General features: G+C 35.4%; 1 protein-coding gene and 2 long non-coding RNA genes across 3 annotated transcripts in view; 2 read left to right on the top strand and 1 right to left on the bottom strand.

The window, feature by feature from the left end:
* cfh (complement factor H) overlaps window positions 1-19951 on the bottom strand; it is a 33062-nt gene extending 13111 nt beyond the window's left edge. The window contains exons 1-24 of the mRNA XM_032572270.1: window positions 19810-19951; window positions 19514-19696; window positions 19305-19410; window positions 19142-19218; window positions 17857-18039; window positions 16832-17014; window positions 16509-16703; window positions 16192-16371; window positions 15320-15487; window positions 13720-13887; window positions 13240-13410; window positions 12965-13150; window positions 11597-11767; window positions 11182-11370; window positions 10584-10769; window positions 9887-10072; window positions 9161-9352; window positions 6329-6385; window positions 5914-6102; window positions 5315-5500; window positions 4484-4669; window positions 3499-3689; window positions 2165-2292; window positions 1907-2064 (exon numbers count right to left, since the gene is read on the bottom strand). Coding sequence (XP_032428161.1) covers window positions 1907-2064; window positions 2165-2292; window positions 3499-3689; window positions 4484-4669; window positions 5315-5500; window positions 5914-6102; window positions 6329-6385; window positions 9161-9352; window positions 9887-10072; window positions 10584-10769; window positions 11182-11370; window positions 11597-11767; window positions 12965-13150; window positions 13240-13410; window positions 13720-13887; window positions 15320-15487; window positions 16192-16371; window positions 16509-16703; window positions 16832-17014; window positions 17857-18039; window positions 19142-19218; window positions 19305-19410; window positions 19514-19696; window positions 19810-19879 — 3889 coding nt within the window. The 5' untranslated portion in view covers window positions 19880-19951. The remainder of the gene's footprint in view (window positions 1-1906; window positions 2065-2164; window positions 2293-3498; window positions 3690-4483; window positions 4670-5314; window positions 5501-5913; window positions 6103-6328; window positions 6386-9160; window positions 9353-9886; window positions 10073-10583; window positions 10770-11181; window positions 11371-11596; window positions 11768-12964; window positions 13151-13239; window positions 13411-13719; window positions 13888-15319; window positions 15488-16191; window positions 16372-16508; window positions 16704-16831; window positions 17015-17856; window positions 18040-19141; window positions 19219-19304; window positions 19411-19513; window positions 19697-19809) is intronic.
* On the top strand, window positions 6913-8961 carry LOC116725192 (uncharacterized). Its single transcript, XR_004340343.1, has 2 exons — window positions 6913-7476; window positions 8026-8961. It is a non-coding gene; the product is annotated as an uncharacterized LOC116725192 (long non-coding RNA).
* Window positions 19952-21460: 1509 nt separating the features above from the next.
* LOC116726515 (uncharacterized) lies at window positions 21461-22099 on the top strand. The gene is made up of 2 exons (XR_004340610.1): window positions 21461-21573; window positions 21702-22099. It is a non-coding gene; the product is annotated as an uncharacterized LOC116726515 (long non-coding RNA).
* The last annotated feature ends 630 nt before the right edge of the window (window positions 22100-22729 follow it).

Genomic DNA, 22729 nt, shown 5'->3' on the forward strand with positions numbered 1-22729 from the left:
TCAGTAGCTAAGTAGCAATTTAGCTAGATAGCTTGGAACTGAGCTTATCCACCCAGATGGTTTTCCATATGTTAATTTTTATGTTGTATTTTATGAAAATATGTAACTCCCAAATATCAGTTAATTGGATCTGGGTCAGTTAGCAGAGCCGCCATTTTGTGCCAGCTGTTTGTTTTTTTCACCAAAAATGACAGAATTAAAAAGAAAGAGTAAAAGTAAAGAGATTAATACACTTAAAATGCAAAAATGTATGAAAAAATAGGTTTTTCCTTTAATGATAGAAACATTTATATATTTTTTTATTTAAAGGGGAAGTATTGTTGGGCCATTTTAAAGAACAATCCAGTAACTATATTATATTACCTTCAGTTATAAAATGCTTCATATATGAAATATGACTTAAAATAAATTTGACTTTGTGATTTAATGCCTTGAAATTGGGCCTTTGTCTTTTTAAGAAACTTCTGCTGTTTCTGAAGGCAAACATGGCTCCTCTATTAACCCTTGAGGGTTTTTACCAGCGTTGCACTGAGAAGTAATGAGCTCAGAGGATGTAGTTCCACCAGGTGTTTCCTAACTGCTATGGAGAACTAAAACATGCAGGATGCCGGCCCTCAGGACTGACTTTGGGCACTCCTGATATAAAGGATGTAGAATTATGACCCTTTCCTGTCAATAATCATGTACACATTTGTTTGCTTGGTTAACTTGCCCATTTTCATTAAAAAAGAAACTGCACTTTTACCTTTACTTTCACAAAAGACAGAGAACTCCATGTTGCAAAATCAAAGAAATTGAAAGAAATTAAAGAAATTTAGTGGTAAGAAGATGATTAATGTATAACAAACAGTGTTGCCTACCTTTCTCAAACATTTTCTATAGCTCTAGCAAATGCTGAGAAACGAATGTCACAGAGGCACATGTTTGTAATCAAGTGGAGAAGACATAAATTTATTATAGTATATACATAAAATAAAGGTTTTGCTGGTAAAAGTCCTGTAAAAACTCCAATAGTCCAGGCTAAACCTCAAGTCCTGGCAGCAGACATTCAGAGAAGAAGCCTTTAGGTCCTTTGAGCACTCCATTTCTGGTTCCACTTCTTCAGCAGGAATATCCTAGAAAGAGGAGGAGAGCAACAGCACTGAAGCACTGGCAAGGACAAAATGCGTTTGTCAAGCTTTGGGTACTAAACTCTACCCTTCTCTACTGTTAGTCATGACCTGTTGCCCTTCATCTTTCTTAGACGCTTCTTCTTGCTGCACATTGTTTTGTTTTTTTCCCCAACATGCCAACTCCTCATTGGTCAGCCAAGTCGCCACCAGGTGCCTCATTCATGGATAATCAACGTCAACAAAGTAAAAACTTATGCTGTGTCCCAGCGTTCTAGTTAAGAAGTTGGAATTTCAAAATGGCGACATCCATAAACATTTCATCTGGCAAACATAATTTTAAGCTCTGCTTTCCATAAGCAAACACCATTTGTAATTTGTTCAGTTTAGAGCTGCAGGCGCTGCACGTAACATTTATTTTAGACACTTTTCCCATGTGGTTTCACCACATCTTACCATTGTCGATGCGAGGAGCGGCCATATTGAACAGGGTGTAACCAGAGGTAGTCGGAGTTGACCCTTTTTCTGTTGCCGTCAGTAACTGTGGGGCAGTTTGATCTGCTAGAGTAAGTAGAGCTAAACAAACTTTATATATGCTGCCATTCTTCATGACCCTTGACCTAGCAAGCTATTGCTGGTAAAAGTCCTGTAAAAATGTTATGTTCCGGGGTTCTCTGGTTCTCTTGGTGGGGTTTTCCTGTCCACCTCTTACCACCAGATGGCGACAGGTTCCGGTTGGAGTGCGGTGGTGTCATCAGCCACAGCTGTCATCAATTACCCTCATCAGCGGAGCATACTTAAGGAGTTGACCGCCAGTCCAGCGTCGCCTGAGTGTTTGCCAGTCACGGTACCTCTGAGCCCCCTTGAGCCCTGTCTCTGTGTTCCTCGTTGCCTTGAGCCTTCTAGTGATTCTCTTTGTGTTCCTCTGTTGCCTTCAGGTGATCCCTTTGACACTCTGGACCCGTGGACGAGAGCCTGGCAGCTTTCCTGGTTTTAGAACCTCCCTCGTGACGCCGTGGAAGATACCCACTGGTTGCCCGAGTTCCCAGACTCACCTCTCCGTTGTTTTGCAAGTATCTCCTGGACCCCACGGCTGGCGGTCAAACCACTCCGCTGTGTCTCCGTTGCACCCGAGCCTACCTGTCCGTTCTCCGCCGCACTCCTCCGTTTGTTCCTGGACCCACTAAGAGACCGAGACCCTGGACATACTCAGTTACCCTCCAAGATTCAGATCCAACCACCACCAAGTAAGAACAACCTGTGTTTCATCTGAGTTTTCCATATTCCCACGACCCCTGAACTCACCAGTCTGCTTTTTCCCCTCGCAGTGAACCACTGCTGCCCGTTACAGTTGATTCCCTGGACCAGACCACCTTCCCACACTCTGATAATTGTGTACCTTAATAAATCACTTAAACTGATTCTTACTCTCCTGTCTTGTGTTCTGCATGTGGGCTAGAAACCTTTAACCCATCATGACAAAAAACCCCAATAATCCAGGCTAAACCTCCAGTCCTGGCAGCAGACATTCAGATAAACCAATATCCAGAAAAAATAATCAATGCTTAAGGATCTTTCAGTGGGCATGCTGGTCCAAAACACTGACACTGATTGACAGTTGTTTAATAAGCACATTTTAAAATATTTCACAATAATGGGCAAAGAATTATATATTTATTCAGTTTTCACAGTTTCATTGTCAAATAGATATTGTACACTGAAGTTTCTTGTTTTACAATGTAGTATTATGTTATTTAATTTTGAGCATTTTGATGTTCCATCGAAGTAATTTACGTATTTTTGTGATTACATGTTTATATCTAGTTCACTGAAAACTTTTACTGGCATTTCAATCTGGAGACTCAGACGGAGAAAAGAAGACAATTAGAAGAGTTTATTGACATACAGAAATTAAAATCTTTGGCGCTCGGTCCTTATCAGCTGGGACTTGGTCGGTGATTGGACGGGACGTGGCTCGGTCCAGCTTGATAGGACGTCGACGGTAGGCGGGACACTCCAATTAGAGGGTGCCGGTGGGGATAGAAAGAGTCTTCCAGTTTGAATTGGTGCCTAGGCTTCATTACATCATTACTGACCATCTGACCATCATTACACTGAAGACGCAACGGCACAGTGCCAACACGTCTTTTACCCCTTACACAAAGAAATGTGAAGTGATCCTTCACTTCACAGGATCTACTGTATTTATCCGCAGATTCAATTATTGTTCATTAAATAAAAATAGCAATAGCTGTGGACGTGTGGGAGAGCATTAAGCAAAGTCTTAAAAGACAAAGAACAGGTCTTACCAGCTGAGACTCCTTCAAAAGCCGTTCAATCGCTAGTAGTGACATGTCAATAACCTCAAATCATATAAATCATACTTTTACTCGCAGGTAGGCAGGGTCATCTGACCATCATGACACTGAACACGCATGGGCACAGGGCCAACACGTCTTTTACCCCACACACAAACAAATGTGAGATGATCCATATGTGGTGCATACATCTTAGTCACATCACCAATTTTAAAGGTAATACCATGTACACGCAATGATTCCCCATATACAATGCAGGGTTCTGAAAAACAAAAAATAGTAAAATAGAATAAATTTTTGTTTTAATTTAACATTTAATCTAATTTAATTTTGTAAACTAAAAAATAAATACTTCCAAATATTAATATATTTACTTGTTAATATTTACGGAATACTGTAGGATCGTATTCTGGTTCTAACCTGACGATGCAGATCAGTAAGTTTTTGCATCTTACTTTTTACATTTTGCTTCCTATTTATAAAATATTCTATCATTCTTTTTTATCATTTAAAAAAATGTAACCAAGGTAAATAACTGAATCATAGGTTTCATCTTTAAAAAGTTTTAAATTATAATTTACAAATTTCTCAGGGGTTGAGATTTAAAGTCTAGTGATTTTTTAAAAGTCAAGTTTAAAATAGACGTTTTGAGGTTGTAGAATGATATTCTCATTGGATACTAGTCAATCAAAAATGATTGTGTTTTTAGTTTAGTAATTATTTTTTATTTTTTACTGTACTCAAGTAGAGTTTCTTCTCATTCCTATGAAACACTTTTTATCATAATTTTGAAAATAAGATATTTAATTGTACATTTTCTAGATACTTTAAATGTACAGATTACTCAAGAATGTTAACCTTTTATTTTTATTGTTTTAAACAATGTCAAAAAGATCTTGTAAAAAGATAGTTATTTGCTTTGATATTACGCAATTGCACATTTTATTATTGTAGATCGCAGCTGGAAGAATCATAAGCAGCAGAGGTTTTTAAGTAAAGAACTGGAACAGCAGAAATATCACAGAATGCAAAATGAAATGTTCAAATTTAACTTACTCAGGCATCTCATGTTTCCTTTCCATACACCTTTGTCGCAGGTTTGGAATGGGTCACCATCCATAGTGTACTTATTCTGACAGATATATTCAACTCTGTCACCAGTTTGATAATCTGCATCTGATCTGTTGAATAATTTGGTATCTCCATTTTCAAGAGGTGGTGGTGCTGAACAATGTGCAGCAGCTGAAAGAATGTGAACAATGAGAAAAAAGTAGATTGAGATTGTGCTTTATTAAACTTATATCATTTAGGAAATATATTATTTGTTGTTTGTATCCTAATGGAAATAGATTGATTGCTGCCAATGGCATTTAGTATAAAACTCTTTTATACATTTCTCTTATCTCCATCTACAAATACTAAGTTTTCTTTCAAACAAATTATATTGTTCATACATAAATGCTTCTTTACCTGCGGATAGATAGACTTGGTCCTGACCCAGAATTTTGTTTGGAAATTTCTTTTGGGCTCGTTTCTTTTTTTTGCTCCATGTAGGGAATTACTGGTCAAAAAGCAAAAATCTGTACTGTCACTACCAGTATGCTGTGAAAAACCTGAAATTGTAGCTTCCCTTTGCCAAACATGCTAATGTCCAACCGTTAAGCACATAATTGGACTTATGACCAGAAATAAATACCATGTGACCTAGCCTCCTGTCTGGTGTTGTCTAGTGTTTTTAAGCATGATGACCAGAGTGTCACTTAGTCAAATAAGTTATTTTAATTGTATTAGAGTGTAAATGCTGACACTTTAAATCAGCTTGGGTGTTAAATATTTTTAAAGAAGTGAAGTTTTTAGATAAAAAAAATTGTTCAAGAAGTAATTTACTTGTGCACTCAGGCGGTGGAGTGCTCCACTTTCCGTTTCCCAAACAGCTACTTGTTGAACTCCCTTGCATGATGTGGTCTTGTTGACGACAGTCAAATGACAATGTATCTCCTTTACTTATAGCATTGCCTTGTACAGATGAAGTGATGCGAACAGTACTGGGTATGTCTGGTTTCCTGCATTTCTCTGCCAAAGAACAGAAGTTTACAACATCAATGAAGTATGTTATAACTCAGTGAAACTAAACACCAATTTTAACAGTATTTTTTTTTAAACCAGTAATTATAAAGTTGTTAATTTAAATTCATCATTTACATTACATATCACTTTTATAAAAATGACAAGAATGAGTGAGATTGTCAAATATGGGTCAAAAGTGTTGTTGATCAAAGATTTTAACCATCACAAATGTAAATGTTGCTTTACAACAATGCATGCAAATGGAATTATTTTGTTGTGGCATTGTGGAATAATTTGAAACATAATATGAAGTCAATAAAAGTTTAAAAACTATTTTTAAAATTAATTGATGTTAAAAGCATTCTATAAGTGGATTGGTTCTGTGTTTGCAAGCTGCACCAAATAGGAAGTGAACACACCAGAGCAGGTTGGAAACAGGGCATCCCACTTCCCCGTGTCTAAGCACTGAACTTCATCAGAACCCTCCATATCATACTCATCTTCACAAAAAAAACTTAATTTATCTCCAGGATTCACTAGATTATTTCGGGATGCACTTCCAAAATGTCTCAGTCCGTCACCCAATGGGTAAACTTCACAAGGAATGCCTGAGAAAACCAGAGCAGATCAGATGAAACACAAGTTTTAACTAAAAATTCTGTTTAAATTTTATTAAACCTTTTAGTTCATAAGCAATAAAAAGTGCATCTGTCAAACTACCTGTCATTTTCTTGAAGCATCTGTGCTTCAAGTGCATCTGTCATTTTCGTGAAGTGATGTAAAAATAAAAAACTAAATTCTATTTTTCCTATTTTTAGCACCATTTCCTCTTACCTGGACATATTTCCATTACGTGAACGCTAACAAATACTGGAATAAGCTTCCTGTTCACTGTAGGAGTTCTCTCACAGTGAGCACTTTGAAAATAAGGTTGTTACTCTTATTCTATTGTTTTCTTTATTTTTGCCTTTTTAATCTTAGTTTCATGCATGTTTCTAACTTCTAAATATAAGCAGATTGAGTCTGAAAGGTGCTATATAAACAAAGTTGCCTTGCCTGAAATAAAACTTTCTTTGTGTTTTCTATAACAATGGCTTTAAAACATGAATAAAAAGCAGTTTCTTACCGTTCTGTGACCAGGAAAATTCCACGCTTAGAAACGCCTGGAGAACCAGGAACATAAACCACAGAGGCTTCATTGCCTGTGTTGACTTGATGTTTTCTGAGGAAGTTTAATTAGGTTGCCCCATTTTTATTTCAGCTGCAGCTCAAAAGGGTGACATGGACAGCCCACATATACGTCACTGTTTTTCTTCTACCAAGATGAACCCACCACTCATTTAAAGTCTCACATCCTCACACATTTATCAAGACTTAAATTTATATATATTTTTAAAAACAGGTTAGTCTTCTCTGTTTAAATATAACTTTTGCCTTTAAGCTACTGATTATTTCTAAGAATCTTGAGATTTTGTTTTGCTTATCAACTTTTGAAGGTCAGACTGGATTTGTTTACTATAAAACCAACGTTTCTGTCTGAACTGTTAGTTAATCATGTACATTTTTGTTTGCTTGGTTATCTTGTTCACGTTTATTTAAAATCCCCTGGCATCTTCACCTTGTTTTCATGAAGGACAGTGGAACACTGGACTCAGTATTGTGAAACTAAAGTAATTTAGTGGTAAGATGATGATCAATGTATAAAGAACACTGTCTTGTGCAGTTTTATCAAACATAATTTTATATAGCTCTCTAGCAAATGCTGAGAAATGTATTACAATATATGCAAAATAAAAGTTTTGCTGATAAAAGTCATGCAAAAACTTGAATAGTCCAAACTTAAAGTTCAGTGCTGACAGGAAACATTAACCCTGAGCTCCCCTCTTTTGGTTCCACTCCTTCAGCAGGCGTCTTCTACAAAAAAGTCTAGAGGCATCCATTTATAGGCCTTTTTTATGCACCTCTCATTCCACACAGCATAGGTGTCAGGTCTAAATACCTATTAGACAATTTAAACAAACACAGGAAAGACAAGAGAGTTAGATTCTTTGTTTCTCGCGAGGAGAGCAGACAGAGATGTGCTTTCAGTTACAAATCTCCCACCGCTCTGAAACACATCTGACCGCTCCTCTCTTTTTATTACTTTCAGAAACCCTCGTACATTGGGCGCTTGCAACTTCTCAAAGGAAGGGGGAAAACAATTCATCACTAGTTGCAGCGCTAATGACATTCACTATTTAGACACATGTTATCTACACTCTAAATCCTTCTATTCCAGTTGAGTTCCAGACACGGCCGGCGTTGAGTAAAACAAGTTGTATATCACACAGGAGAAACTCTGCTAGAAGAGTTGTCTCCGCTTCACTGCTTCACAGGAAGGAATCAAAGTTATTTAACACACAGAAACATTACTTAAAATAGAAGAAAAAGAGAAAAAGCATATAATTAAACATTATCTAAATGTAACTACAAGGCTACATGATACAACGAATATTTGATAATTACTAAAAATACAATTTATCCAACAATAGGCAACATTGGAGTTGAATCCAGAACCCTTTCTCTTCATTAACTAAGAGGGATCTTCCAGCCCAGACTGACAAATTCTCCTCAAAAAGTGCTAACAAACAAAAATGATAACCCAAGTCTCAGGCTGCGTTCACACTGCAGCACCAAGTGACCCAATTCCGATTTTTCTTTCGTGTTTTTCTTTTCTTCTTGCCTTATGCAACTTGTATCTGATCTTGTTATGACAAAGGTCCGATTTTTTTCGAATGTGACCCAGACCACTTGGATATCCGATGCGTATCTGATCTTTTCAAATGTGACATGAATCCTAAAATGTTATTTATACTCGACAAATGTCACTATTCTGTGCCCTGATACGCACAAGCGAGAAGAAAAACAACAACTATGGTGGACTATAGTGAGGATTAAGTTGTTAATGTGCTGGTTCCGGTCAGACAACAACTTCAAAATCGCAAGATGTTCTCCATCGTTAGCATCCATGAGCACCAAACACTGAGCACTTCTTCTTCTTCTTTATGGTAATTGGCAAAACACTGAACATGCTCTCTATTATTATATTGTTATTGCGCCCTCTACTTCGTATGTGGGGCACTTTCAGGCCATTTGGAGTTCACACTACAGAACACATACAAGTCGTGACCACACCAGAAACATCCCATTTGACAAAAAATTGGGTCACTTCGGGCTGCAGTGTGAATGTAGCCTTAGACTCTAAGCAGCTCAAACCCACAATAATCCCCTTCTAATGAAAAGTCAAGGACATAGTAATAATAAATCATCACTGATGTAAAAAATGTTTTATAAATGTTACTGGCCACAACAAAACCACAGGAAATAAAAAAAAATGACACAACAGCAATGGCTTCTATTGGGGTAAAAATCACAGTGAAATGTTTTATTTGAATAAGCACATATTAAAAGAAGAATGAATAATATTTCACAATAATGAGCATAGAATTTAATATTCTTTCAGTTATTTCACAATTTCATTGTCATATTTTTATCCATTATTTATTAATGTAGTTTCTTGTTTTACAATGTAGTATTTATTTGTATAATTTTCAGCATTCTGATGTTCCATAGTGGTTTACATATTTTTGTGATTACATGTCTATATCTAGCTCACTGAAAACTTTTACTCGCAGGTAGGCAGGGTCATCTGACCGTCATTACACCGAACACGCATCGGCACAGAGCCAACACGTCTTTTACCCCTCACACAAAGAAATGTGAGATGATCCAGATGTGGTGCATACATCTTAGTTTCAACACCAATTTTAAAGTAAATACCATGTTCACTCAATAATTCCTCGTTCACAGTGCAGGGTTCTGAAAAACAAAAAATAGTAAAATAGAATTCATTTTGTTCTATAAACTAAAACAATAAATACTTGCAAATATTAATATATTTACTTTTTAATATTTACAGACATTTTGAGGTTGTAGAATGATATTCTCATTGGATACTAGTCAATCAAAAATGATTGTGTTTTTAGTTTAGTAATTATTTTTAATTTTTACTGTATTCAAGTAAGATAAGATTAGATTTTCTTAGAGTTTCTTCTCATTCCTATGAAACACTTTTTATCATAATTTTGAAAATAAGATATTTAATTGTACTTTTTCTAGATACTTTAAATGTACAGATTATTCAAGAATGTTAACCTTTTATTTTTATTGTTTTAAACAATGTCAAAAAGATCTTGTAAAAAGATAGTTATTTGCTTTGATATTATGCAATTGCACATTTTATTATTGTTGATCGCAGCTGGAAGAATCATAAGCAGCAGAGGTTTTTAAGTAAAGAACTGGAACAGCAGAAATATCACAGAATGCAAAATGAAATGTTCAAATTTAACTTACTCAGGCATCTCATGTTTCCTTTCCATACACCTTTGTCGCAGGTTTGGAATGGGTCACCATCCATAATGTACTTTGTCAGACAGATATATTCAACTCTGTCACCAGTTTGATAATCTGCATCTGATCTGATGAATAATTTGGTATCTCCATTTTCAAGAGTTGGTGGTGCTGAACAATGTACAGCAGCTGAAAGAATGTGAACAATGAGAAAAAAGTAGTTTGAGATTGTGCTTTATTAAACTTATATCATTTACGGAATATATTACTTGTTTGTATCCTAACATAAAAAAATGAATTGCTGCCCCTGGGATTTAAGCTAGAACACCACCGTGACTAGATTTCTCTTATCTCCATCTACAAGGAGTACAAAGAGTGACAATTTGTTTCCTTTTTATTACATTATATTATTGCTTATACATAATTATTTCTTTACCCAGAGTTTTAAAGTTGCTCCATGTGGGGAATTATCGGTCAAAAAGCAAAAATCTGTACTGTCACTACCAGTATGCTGTGAAAAACCTGAAATTGTAGCTTCCCTTTGCCAAACATACTAATGTCCACCAGTTAAGCACAAATGACCAGAGTGTCACTTAGTTAAATATGATATTTTAACTACATGCATCACAGTGACACCTTGAATAGATATAGTTAGGTTAAATAAATGTTCAAGAAAAGAGTAAGACAAGAAGTAATTTACTTGTGCACTCAGGCGGTGGAGTGCTCCACTTTCCGTTTCCCAAACAGCTACTTGTTGAACTCCCTTGCATGATGTGGTCTTGTTGACGACAGTCAAATGACAATGTATCTCCTTTACTTATAGCATTGCCTTGTACAGATGAAGTGATGCGAACAGTACTGGGTATGTCTGGTATTCTGCATTTCTCTGCCAAAGAACAGAAGTTTACAACATCAATGAAGTATGTTATAACTCAGTGAAACTAAACACTAATTTTAACAGTATTTTTTTTAAACCAGTAATTATAAAGTTGTTAATTTAAATTCATCATTTACATTACATATCACTTTTATGAAAATGACAAGAATGAGTGAGATTGTCAAATATGGGTCAAAAGTGTTGTTGATCAAAGATTTTAACCATCACAAATGTAAATGTTGCTTTACAACAATGCATGCAAATGGAATTATTTTGTTGTGGCATTGTGGAATAATTTGAAACATAATATGAAGTCAATAAAAGTTTAAAAACTATTTTTAAAATTAATTGATGTTAAAAGCATTCTATAAGTGGATTGGTTCTGTGTTTGCAAGCTGCACCAAATAGGAAGTGAACACACCAGAGCAGTTTGGAAACGGGGCATCCCACTTCCCCGTGTCCAAGCACTGAACTTCATCAGAACCCTCCATGTCATACTCATCTCCACAAAAAAAACTTAATTTATCTCCAGGATTCACTAGATTATTTCGGGATGCACTTCCAAAACGTCTCAGTCCGTCACCCAATGGGTAAACTTCACAAGGAATGCCTGAGAAAACCAGAGCAGATCAGATGAAACACAAGTTTTAACTAAAAATTCTGTTTAAATTTTATTAAACCTTTTAGTTCATAAGCAATAAAAAGTGCATCTGTCAAACTACCTGTCATTTTCTTGAAGCATCTGTGCTTCAAGTGCATCTGTCATTTTCGTGAAGCGATGTAAAAATAAAAAACTAAATTCTATTTTTCCTATTTTTCGCACCATTTCCTCTTACCTGGACATTTTTCAGATGTTTTCCACTGGCCATTCTCACATGTTGCGTTGCCTTCTGCATTGGCACCAGGCGCAGTGCACGCATATTGGACCACTTCTCCTGCCAAGTATCTTTTATTAATCATGTCTGCTCTCACTGTCAGTCGGGGGTCACTGAACTGCTCACAAAAAGCTGAAACACATTAAGACAGTTTTGTGAGAATTTGCATCACAGAGGTTGTTTCAAAGGACGGCCACTCCTCTAAATCACCTGGAAGTCTTATTTTGGTTTGCTTACAGAGCCCTGTTCTTAATTGTAAATCATGTTGTTAGTCCAATTTCTCATTTGTTTTTACTCATTCTTCACACTGCAGTTCTTGCTGGACCTTTTTATGAAAACTTCATATTTTTTTATGTTATTTGAGGGAAAAAATGTATAAAGTGATTTTCGGTGAACTAGAATATGCATTCTGATGAAGCTCGTTTTACAGATTAAATAAACTTTTTCAAAATAATCTTTAAGAAGGTATTAGAAATACCCTCATTTCTGTATTAAGATGTTTATTTGTCTGATGTAATGTTTCCATTCAATGTAAGTTTAAAATCATCTCAGTTGAATACAACATAATTTGTTTCAGTGAGTAAATTGAGTTACTGAAATAAACAAACGTTTCAATAATACTCTGTTGAATAAGACTGCATGTTATGAACAATGGGTAACATAAAGGAGGGCATAATTTTGCCTTTCTGCTAAGAAGAAAAACACTCAGCCAGATAACAGCTGAGTTTGCATTTTAGGTTTCAAAATAAGCTGAACCATTCTAAGGTACAATTTTAAAATGGGCTTTTTAAAAAAATAATATATTTTTTATTTTCATTCAGCCTCTTTGCCGTTTCATACCTTTTGGTAGTTTGCCACATCTGGATGGTGCCATCCAAACAGATGAAGCCTGTTTTATATGGAATGTGCTTCAGTTCATGCCAACCATTGAAATGTTTTTTTATATGGTTGATAAACCACAAACTTAAAGTAATTTGCACATTTCACAATTGCCAAAAATAGAGGTTTAATGAAAATAGAGGTTTCATGATCAATAATATTTACTGGCAGGAATCCAGTCAGACTTCTTTTGGTCCAATCAGATCATAATCTGTCATATATTTTGGTGTCATTTTACTAAACTATGGCTTAGTAAAATTTTCTACAAGTTTCATGGTTCTTAGATTTTATGTGCAGAAATAATGCAAATACTTGGTATGTACGCAATAACTAAAGATGGCGGGAATGAAATGGTTTGCTTACAAGTATCAAAGGAAGGAAATCGTAACTCAGTCCTAAAACAATGCCATTAATAATATTTTGAGAACACTTTGAATGAAATGCACATACGGACACATGTGATGTTTCTCATTTCCCATTTCCCAGCTCTGCATGTAATGGTGGCTTGTTCCTCCATCGTATACTTGTCACGGCACTGATAAGTCACAGAGGAGCCATCCAAATATTCCTTCTGGTATAAAATGGTGACAATTGCATTCTCAACTTTGGGTGGTGGGCCACAGTGTTCAGCAATTGCTGCAAGACATAAAAATATGTAAAATTATTATTAAAATCTTTGTAAAATTTAATCATATGAGTATTTTAAAATGATCTGGATGTCTCACCACTACAGATCGTTTTTGGTGTAAACTCATGATAATTCCATCTTCCATTTACACAAGTTAGTTCAGCAATCTCTCCAGTGTATCCTTTATTGCATTCAATCGTAGCACGTGTCCTTGTAATTGTCACTTTTCCATTGGAAATTGCAGGAGCCTCTCCACACAATGTCTTTGCTTTAAGACAGCATTGACAAAGCACACATGTCAATAATGCACTGTTACTGTAAATAAGTAACAATAAGTAATATTACTTATTTATTGTAAATAAATAACTGTAAATAATATGAAAACATGTTTTCAGCTAATTTACTTTATAGAATAATTGAAAATAAAACATTACATGTCCAAAAATTGTGACTAATTTATAATGACCAAAAATTACACAAACTAGGAAGTGTCTGAAGTTTAGCTAATTGGAAGCATTGCATTTAGTTAAATTCATAAAAGTAAAATTTTGTCTAAGAGAAAATAGAGTTTAATTACCTATACATGAATGAAGTTGGCCAAACACACCGCCTTCACATTTGGCATGACCCCACCAGCTTTTGGTAGGAAGTTTGAAATGTTCATTACAGGCGTAGTAAATTGTGCCTGTACTGGGTTCAACTGCAAATCCATTTGTAATTTCAGGTTTCTGGCAAAGTGCCACATCTGTTAATGATTCAGAAAAAAAACTCATATTCCAGTTGCAGGGGTCAAAAGATAAATGCAACTAATATGTATCCATCTTGGAGGCCTGATTTTAAAAATGTCAATATCTCTCAGTTCCTCTTTTCCCAAGTTGTTTTTACCAGTTTATTCATAGCTTCTTCTTGTTCAAGTCAAGCTAATTTGTCTATTAACAACTTAAATATCAAAAAATCATCATGGAAGGATACTTGAATTAAGTCTATGCTGCTGTAACCAGATATTTAAATGAACTGTTTTGATGTCATAAATTAAAATGATGTTTAATAACTGCTGGACTAATAAAAAAGTATTTTAAACATTTCTTAGTTCTTCCTACTCCTTTTTGAGCATGTTAAGATTATTGTGGTACAAAAAAATATGTCATTTGCATTCCTTGTTTAAGTGTGTTATTTTACACAACCATCATGTTTGAAATAAATAAATAAAAATAAGGTTTTTTAAAACTTTCTTCAAATTCAAATGATTTTACTTATTGACCCTTTGCACGTGACGTCACTCTCTTCGAGCTCGGCCCAGCTCCGCCATGGATGTCAAAACAGCTACTATGCTCCTGTAAAGCCTGTCAAAATCGTACATGAGGTGGCCTTATATTGCTTTTATTCGATTGATTTTGTAGTAAAAATTTTCACAGGTTGCTGGCGGTCGGCTGCACAAACAGACAATGGTGAAAACCAAACTTGTCATTTAATTTTATAACGAGGAAAGATGCGGGGTGATGGACAGCAGCTGTCAATCATAATGACTGTCAGCCCTCGGTGTAAGCGCGGATTTGCACTTTTCTACAAGGTAAAAAGATTAACGTTCATATACTTTATAAGTAAGTATGATTTGATAATGCAATATCAGATATTTCATTATGGCGAAGGTATGTGTCTAACCGTTAGTAACCATGGAAACAATGCCCCCCATCATGTAGCCTAGCATGTACGGAAAAAACTGGTTAGCATCTCGTCTTTTGTACGTTTTTATGGCTGCTCCGGTTTAAGGGTGTTAAACATAGTGACATAAATCATGCAAAATTCAGGCAAAGTAGGTAAATTTGATCAACACGTCAGGAGAGGGTCGGTTGGTTTGTAAGCTAGCTGTTTCAAGCTTCTGTAAATACCGCCGTCTATGAGCCCCAAACAGGTGTGTTACGTTCACAGACAAATTAGCTCGAAAAAATGAATAAACTGGCAAAAGCAACTTGCCAGTTTATTCATGTTGGGAAGACAACTCAAGTGCTCCGTTCAATACTCCTGATCGTCACTTCCGATGTACATCATGGCACTTCAAATTGAGTAAGTGGAGTTGTTGCAGAGGGTCAATATTTCCTTTAAGTGCCTTTCAAACCATGACAAGGTTCTCACAATAGTTCGCAAAACACAATTAAATTACTCACAGATGTTCTTACCTGGACATTGCTTTATCCCTTCCCAGACTCCTCGATTACAGGTGATGGTAACAGATTCCCGATTCCCTCTCAAACATTGGTATGTGAGTCGGTGATTGTTGGAGTAAGTTTCTCTACTACCGCTGGTAATTCTGGAGTTTTCAATGTTAGGGTTTTCACACTGTTTCCCTGACAAAGAAAATAACATTAAACATGGAGTTTAAACAGCATGATATTTGCTAACAAAAAGATAAGGAAAAATCTAAATGCAAAAAATGTGAATAGAAATTTTGCTTGAGGAGCATTTGAAATTGTTGCAGTTATTCATTGATAATGTTTATTTTTCTGCTTTTTTTCCTCCTTGTTTGAGATTTTTGCGTTGCTACTTTTAACTAATGATTTGATCAAAATATTTTTCTAAATAATTTGGGGTACATAGAACATCAACAAGTGTTTATTCAATAGTGTATGAGTCCGAGTCCTAAAATTTTTTTCAATATCTATTTTTTATTCCATATCATAATAAATATAAATTTTTTGCTTCTACTTGGCAAAGAAATTGAGTTTAAAAAGGGTAACCTCTAATGTTGGTGTTTTATGCTTAATTTCTTTACTCTAAGCAAGAAGAAAAGATGCCAAGTTGCTTTTTGTTCAGGTTGTTTGTTTTTTGAGATTTGACTCGACCTTCCAGATAACCCTGTCACAAAATGATCCACAGAAGGACTTCTCTCTTTAATGGAAGTGGATAAACCACCTTGTTTTAAAAGTAAAGAGGATAATTTACAATTTTTTTTTCAAGATTATGAAGTATTTCATGTAAAGTGGCCAGGTAAATAAAATGAAAATATAGTTTTACAGTAAAACAACAAAAGACCATTTAAAGTGAACAGTACCACGACAAAGTGGTTTCGGTGTCCATCCGTCTCTGGTACACGTCGCTGTTCTGTCTGAACTTGCAGGATCGTAGTTGTAGTCACAGTCATACCGTACTCTGTCACCTAATTTGTTTTTGCCCCAAGCGTTAACAAAACGATACAAATGTGGTTCTTGTATGTATCGTGGGCATGTAACCTCTGGAGTGGGAAAAAAATACATTTTCTATTCAAAAAGTCGAAATCAACAGTATAAATCATACATAGGACTAATGGAACATTAGCACAAATACTTTTTTAACTGAATAATCAATTGATGACATTTGGGCTTTTAATACCTTGGCATATCGGATCCGTATTCCAGTCTCCATTGATTCCACATGTAACATCAGCCACCGTTGTTTGCGTGTCCAGAATCCAGTGTTTCTCCCCACATGTGACTCTCACTGTTTCTCCAGGTAAAAACATGTTTTTGTATGGAGGGTCGTGGGTTGTCCCAGGGATTGATGCCAGATTCAGTTCACATTTAATTACTGGAATCATTGAACATATATTATTATTTGTCAGTTTGTTAGAAAGGGATGCACTTCATATGTGTACCTCAGACTTTACTCCTCTGTTCAATCAAGTCATTTGTTGTTGTTACTGTAATCATACTCACGTTTACATGCAGGTGTGGGACTCCAGTCTGCTTTTCCTGCAAATTTTGTGCATCTTGGAGTTCTCTCATCAGCCCGTTTATAAGAATGATCACATCTAAAATCTAAGATTTCTTGTTCTTTGTACTCCTGAGCGGCACCAAGCACACGGCCATGTTCAATCTGAGGGACGGAACATCTTATTGCTGTTGATATCAAGCACAAGTGTTATTAGTGCAATTCTAATGGAAAGGTAGACTGATAATTATGCCTTTCAATCAGTTTGAGATTTGATTGGCTTATTTTTAAAACATATTAAGAAGGTATGTAGGGAGGTGCTATATAAAATCAACTTTTTTGAGTGTTGTATTATGTTGTAATTCAGTCAACAAAACATACACAAGGTGTTGCTTTTATTCTTTTAATAAAAAGAATAAGAAATCCTTGAATCTGCCATGGCAGCCATTCCAGGGCGCTTACACTCCAGCTTTCACTTAACAGACCACCTGTCCCTCGCTTCTTCCCCACTCAGCTCCTCCAGACTAGCGGCAGCAGCAATTGACAAACACCCAGTAGAATTGTGAGTCTGCTGAGCACAAAATATGAACTACCTCTCAATCGAACGCTCCTAAGAACGGCTGTAAAAGCAATTAAGGCTAAGATTGTTGTGATGATGTGCTGAAAGCGAATGTCGGAAAGATTAGAAGGTTCTTAAAGACAAGGGGGCCAATTTCAAGGCATCAAATTGTGAAATTACATTTCTTTTAAGTTTTGATTGGTACATACAACTTTTTTATAACAATTGAAGGCAACAGTTTGTTGATTGTACTATAAAATTGCATGTTTTGCCTGGAAAAATAATCCCTTCATTTAATAAATGGTATCAAATATATTTCAAAGTAATAAAATATATTATTTAAGTCTTGAATTTTGCTTTTATCTGTTATAAACTTACGCTGCTAGGTTAAAACATATCTTGAATAACGCTATATTCAAAAGAAAGTTTTTAACATATTTGGTAATATTTAGTTTTGACATCTTGTTATACCTTTGCATTTTGGAGGCTGGCCACTCCACTCTCCATCATCCTTGCAATAAATCTCTTGTGACCCATACAAGATTTCAGCACTTGACTTGCAGCTAAACCGAACAACATTGCCAGAGGTGGCTTCTTCTGCACCCCCTAAAACCTGTACGTTATTGTCTGCATGAACGACTGGACATTTCGTGGCTGGAATGACAAAAATTGAAACACAAGACAAGGAAAGCTTAATATACATAGCGATCCAAAATAAATACATAAAATAAAAAGAAAAGCTATAGAAATGCCAAAATTGATTTGAATAGCATTACATAAAAAAAACAAAATATTACAATCTTATAATTCATGCATCAATTGCATCAGAGATCAGGCAAACCATTTCTTTGTGAGACTCTACACTGCAAAAACACAAAATCTTACTAAATAATCAAAATAAGACAAAACTAACTTACAAGTAACTTTTTAGGAAGATACATAGGAGCTTGTTTTAAGTCAATAATTCCATAACATTGATGAAAAAGTACTGCCACAGGCAAGTTATTTTGCTTACAGGAAAAATGTCTTGTTATAAGAAAATAATCTGACAGTGCACTAAAAACATATCAAAAATGGTTGGTAAGACTTTTGCAGTGTAACAAAAAGTACAGTAAATAATAATGTATTCCATTCTGATTTAAAGGTTTTAAATGCTGCCTAATTTTGTTTAGTTCTGATCAGTAGCTATGTTTCTATTCGAAATTTGTGCAAAGGAACACAATTAAAATCACGTGAATAAGTTTGTTCACACGATAAGCCATCGAAAAACACGCTGCGCTAAGATCCTCAACTACTTCCTGCAGTATTCGTCTTCATGGTTTGTACCAGTGATAACATCCTGTTGCTGAAAATGTGACTTGTGTGATGCGACAAAAGGGTTTATCCATTACAGTTTTGTGAAATAAACCAAATTTGATATGGCCAAGAAAAAACAACCTCCTCATCCTAACGCCAAAACTTTTTAATGAAAAAGATTTTTTTTTTCAAAGAATGTTTCCATTAAACAAAATTTAAGCTAATTTATTCTCAAAATGTCAAATTGCGCAATTATATGTTCAATGGAGAAGCAGCTACTGGTCACTCCCTCACATAAGTATATTTAGGGTGTTTCATCTTTGACAAGCAGTTTGAAAACAGGCAATTGAATAGACTCACAAACTGCTTTACTACAGACAGAGAAATCTTTTTTTTTTCTAAATGAAAGTGGCGTCCTTATTCATATCCACAAAAAATTAACTTCATATTCAACTCATACCTTCACACACTGGAATCTTGCCATCCCAGCCTTCTGCCAAGCAGCGCCTGCGGCTTGACCGACTCACCATCTGATAACTGTAAAAAGTTTTTAATGAAAGTAGTAAGAATGCTCATAATAAAACTCACAAAGAGAAAGGAACTTTTTTTTTATCTTATCATACCCTGGGTTGCACTCGTAAACAATTTGAGATCCAAACACATAATCATCTCCGACCTCAAGTCGGAAATCTGCAAATTGTGCATCTCCGGGATGTCCGCAGGATTTCGCTTAAAATATTGGGATAAGAACAAAACATGTGTAAATATTCTGTGGTGGAAAATAAAGTAAGATAAAAATGGCAGAATGAATGGAAAAACTTTTTAAACTTACGTTCACATTTAGGGCTAGAAGACTTCCAGGTCCCCTCACTACAGATCATCTTGAAAAAGCCACTATACCCAACATTGCAGGGAACTCTGACTTGTTTTCCTCCGCCGTAAGTGGCATCCAAACCACTTATGTCAAAATTTCGATCAAAGTGACGGCTGTTAATAAACTGTTCACGTGTACAGTCTGTGTGACGGCAACAAACAATTTCAGTGGGTTTATAGCAATAACAAATCATCAAACGATAAATGCAAAATACTTTAAAATTAAAAAGGATGAGCGGAACTACTAGGACTTACCTTGGCATTTTACAGAAGTCATTAATTGCGACCACAGCAGTAGGACGCAGCTTCTCGTTATCATGTGCATTTTAACCTTCTACTCTGAAGCACCAAACAGAGCAAGGCACCACAGACAGCTACACTGTTATACAGAGAAGGGGCTGTGGATTTCACAAGAGGGAGAGAGAAAAGAAGATTGCTCAATGATTGCACAAGTGGGTTCAGCCTCCAATCCCTAAATCACAGATAGCGGAAAAAAGGAAGTGACCAAAAACAGCCCCTTAAATCATGCACCAGCTCCTCAATATACAAAGAGAAAAAAAAGAATCTATATATTTTCAAAAATAGGTTTGGATTAAAAACCTGGGAATGGTTAAGCAAATGTGATATCAAATCAACAGTATTTAAATAGTAGTCCTACTGTACATAACTGCATGCCCCGGTTTGGTCATTTTTTCATCAATAAATCTGGGGTAAAAAAAACAAACATGTATTCCTGTAAAGTTTTGTTTGTATTGTTTTCTACTTTTCTGGTAATCATTTGCAGGAATCAATTAAGCAAACAAAACTCACTGCATTTCCCAAACTAGTTCAATAGATTTCATTCAAAGTAAATCAGATTTAATTTAGGCGAAAATAAGTTTTTCTTATATATTTAAAAGCAATATCATCAGACTTGAAAATATAGTTTCAAATGCACCTGAGTTGTGCTTTAGAGAAATTAAGAACTGCCATAGAAAAAGGTTTTCAAACAAACAGAAGATTGACTGTGTGACCTGAGTTTAAAAACAAATAAAACCGAATGTTCATGTTGAGCAATGCAGAATTTACCTATCTTTCTCAATACTTGATGTCATTTGTACAACTTCTTTGAACTAAACGGAACAACACTTTGTTACTTAAAAAACTAGTCACACGAAAACAAATTTCTAAAACAGATATGGCTCAGAATTGCAGATCATCTCATCGTATATGAAATCCCAAGGAGCTCTGCAAGCCAGGAAATCATTTCTGAGAAAAAAATACTAACTTGCAAACAGTATGTATTTTCCTCTGACATCCGTTTGCCTGTAACATAGTTTGGTCTCGTCTTTTATTCACAACATATTTTGTTAATTAGTTGAGTTGATTAGTGGTTTTCCTTGACAGTGGACTGGAAATAGACGTGTGTTTTGCAAACGGCCTTGCCTCAGTTACTGCTGACAATGCAGAAAGAAAAAGTGGAATGTGGGGTCATGCTTGCCTAACAATGGTCTGCAAAGACTGCAAAACTCGTATCAAGCAAATGTTTTACATTTCAGCATGAGAATATTTACAAAATGTTAAATGCGTCTCATTGTGAACAGATTAGTAATGAGTTTGAAACGGGCTGAGAAGACTCCCTTTTATTTTTCTTGCTCAAGTTATATTTGTTTTAATTTGTTGCCAGATGCACACAAATCCACACCTACTACAATCTGAACAAGATTAGAACAAAAGGCTTTCATAATTACATTAATCTAAAATAACTTGACTTGTTTAAGCTTTACAAATAATTGTGCTCCTGTTCTTTTCTTGGTCAGAATATTTTCGTTACATTTTTGCCTCCAGCCAGTCTTACGCAATCCAGGCTTTGTTTATTGAAGTCAAATTTTTTGGCTAGTTTATGTTGAGTTGTGACCAACTCTGTGCAAGTTTCCTGAACCAAACTCTGAGGACTCAGATAAAAAGAGTATGACGAGAGTTTGAGCAAAAAGGCAGCAGAAGATGGACTGACAGACCAGAAAAGACATTGTGACAGAGGTGATGTCTCATTTTTAGGACTAATTAACCTGTGGATTTAGCTGGATTGATTTGTTTACTGTAAGTTTTGTTCTTGCTCATCATGTAAACTTTTAAAATTAATTACATTTTAAACTTTTTAAATTCAGTCCCAGTAGAGATGCCACCAGCCAGTCTGAGAGGGACTGCGTGCCGAGATATTCCCTAACAGCAGCGTCAGAGATGGAAGAGTGAAAACTACACCTGCTGAAGTCCAAATTCAGTTCCCAAAGAGAAGTGACACCATAAACTGGTTTGAGACCAGAGTAAAAACACTTTTCATCAGTTTTATTGGTGGCCAGAGACGATGGATCCGAGGCAGAACACTACAAATCTTCTTTTCTCACATATGTATTTGTAGTTATGTGGACATTTTATCTTTAAATGTCTACAAGCAATTAATAGAGTATATCTGTAAAGTGCTGGAAGTTCATGTCTTGTTTAATCTGTTAAAGAAAAATAGTTTTTCACTGTTTTACGTCATCACCACAAACTATGCACACATTTCGAAAACTAACTCCATCAAGACTCACTGGTTTTACTGGATGAACAGTGACACTCTGAGGAGGTTAACAGATGTTACACCACATCACAGAATTAAAGACAAAAATATATATATTATTCTGTTTTGTACCTATATCTGCATACTGCTGTGCATTTAGATCAATAAATGTATTGACTTTCTTTATTTTTCCTTTTTCTTAATCACAGAGATAATTTCTGGGACACAGACATCCAAAATATCATTACATGTGCCGATTGGTTTTGTGAATATATTTGTGAAATACTTTAATAATCTATAATAGTTATCTCCATAACTAATAGTAGAAGATGGTTCAAGAGTGAGATTAATTTTCACTCAGAGAATTTTATGTCTGTCCCAGTAAATAAGAAACAAAAACTAATATTTACAGCTGAGGTCAAGCAAACTTATTGTGTGAATCAATGTACTCTGTAAACGACTTCGTCACTAAAGTGTTTCTGTAATATGTCAGTCCAATATTATACTTTCACTGTTTCAACTATTACTGGAAATTTGTTAAAAATGTGAGACAGATGAAATTACTGCAATATGGAAGAACACAAAAGTGCATTTTTTGTTGTTTTTTTTACAAGTTTTGTGAAAGAAATCATTTGA

The sequence above is a fragment of the Xiphophorus hellerii genome, chromosome 9, assembly GCF_003331165.1.
Source record: "Xiphophorus hellerii strain 12219 chromosome 9, Xiphophorus_hellerii-4.1, whole genome shotgun sequence".
NCBI lineage: Eukaryota > Metazoa > Chordata > Actinopteri > Cyprinodontiformes > Poeciliidae > Xiphophorus > Xiphophorus hellerii.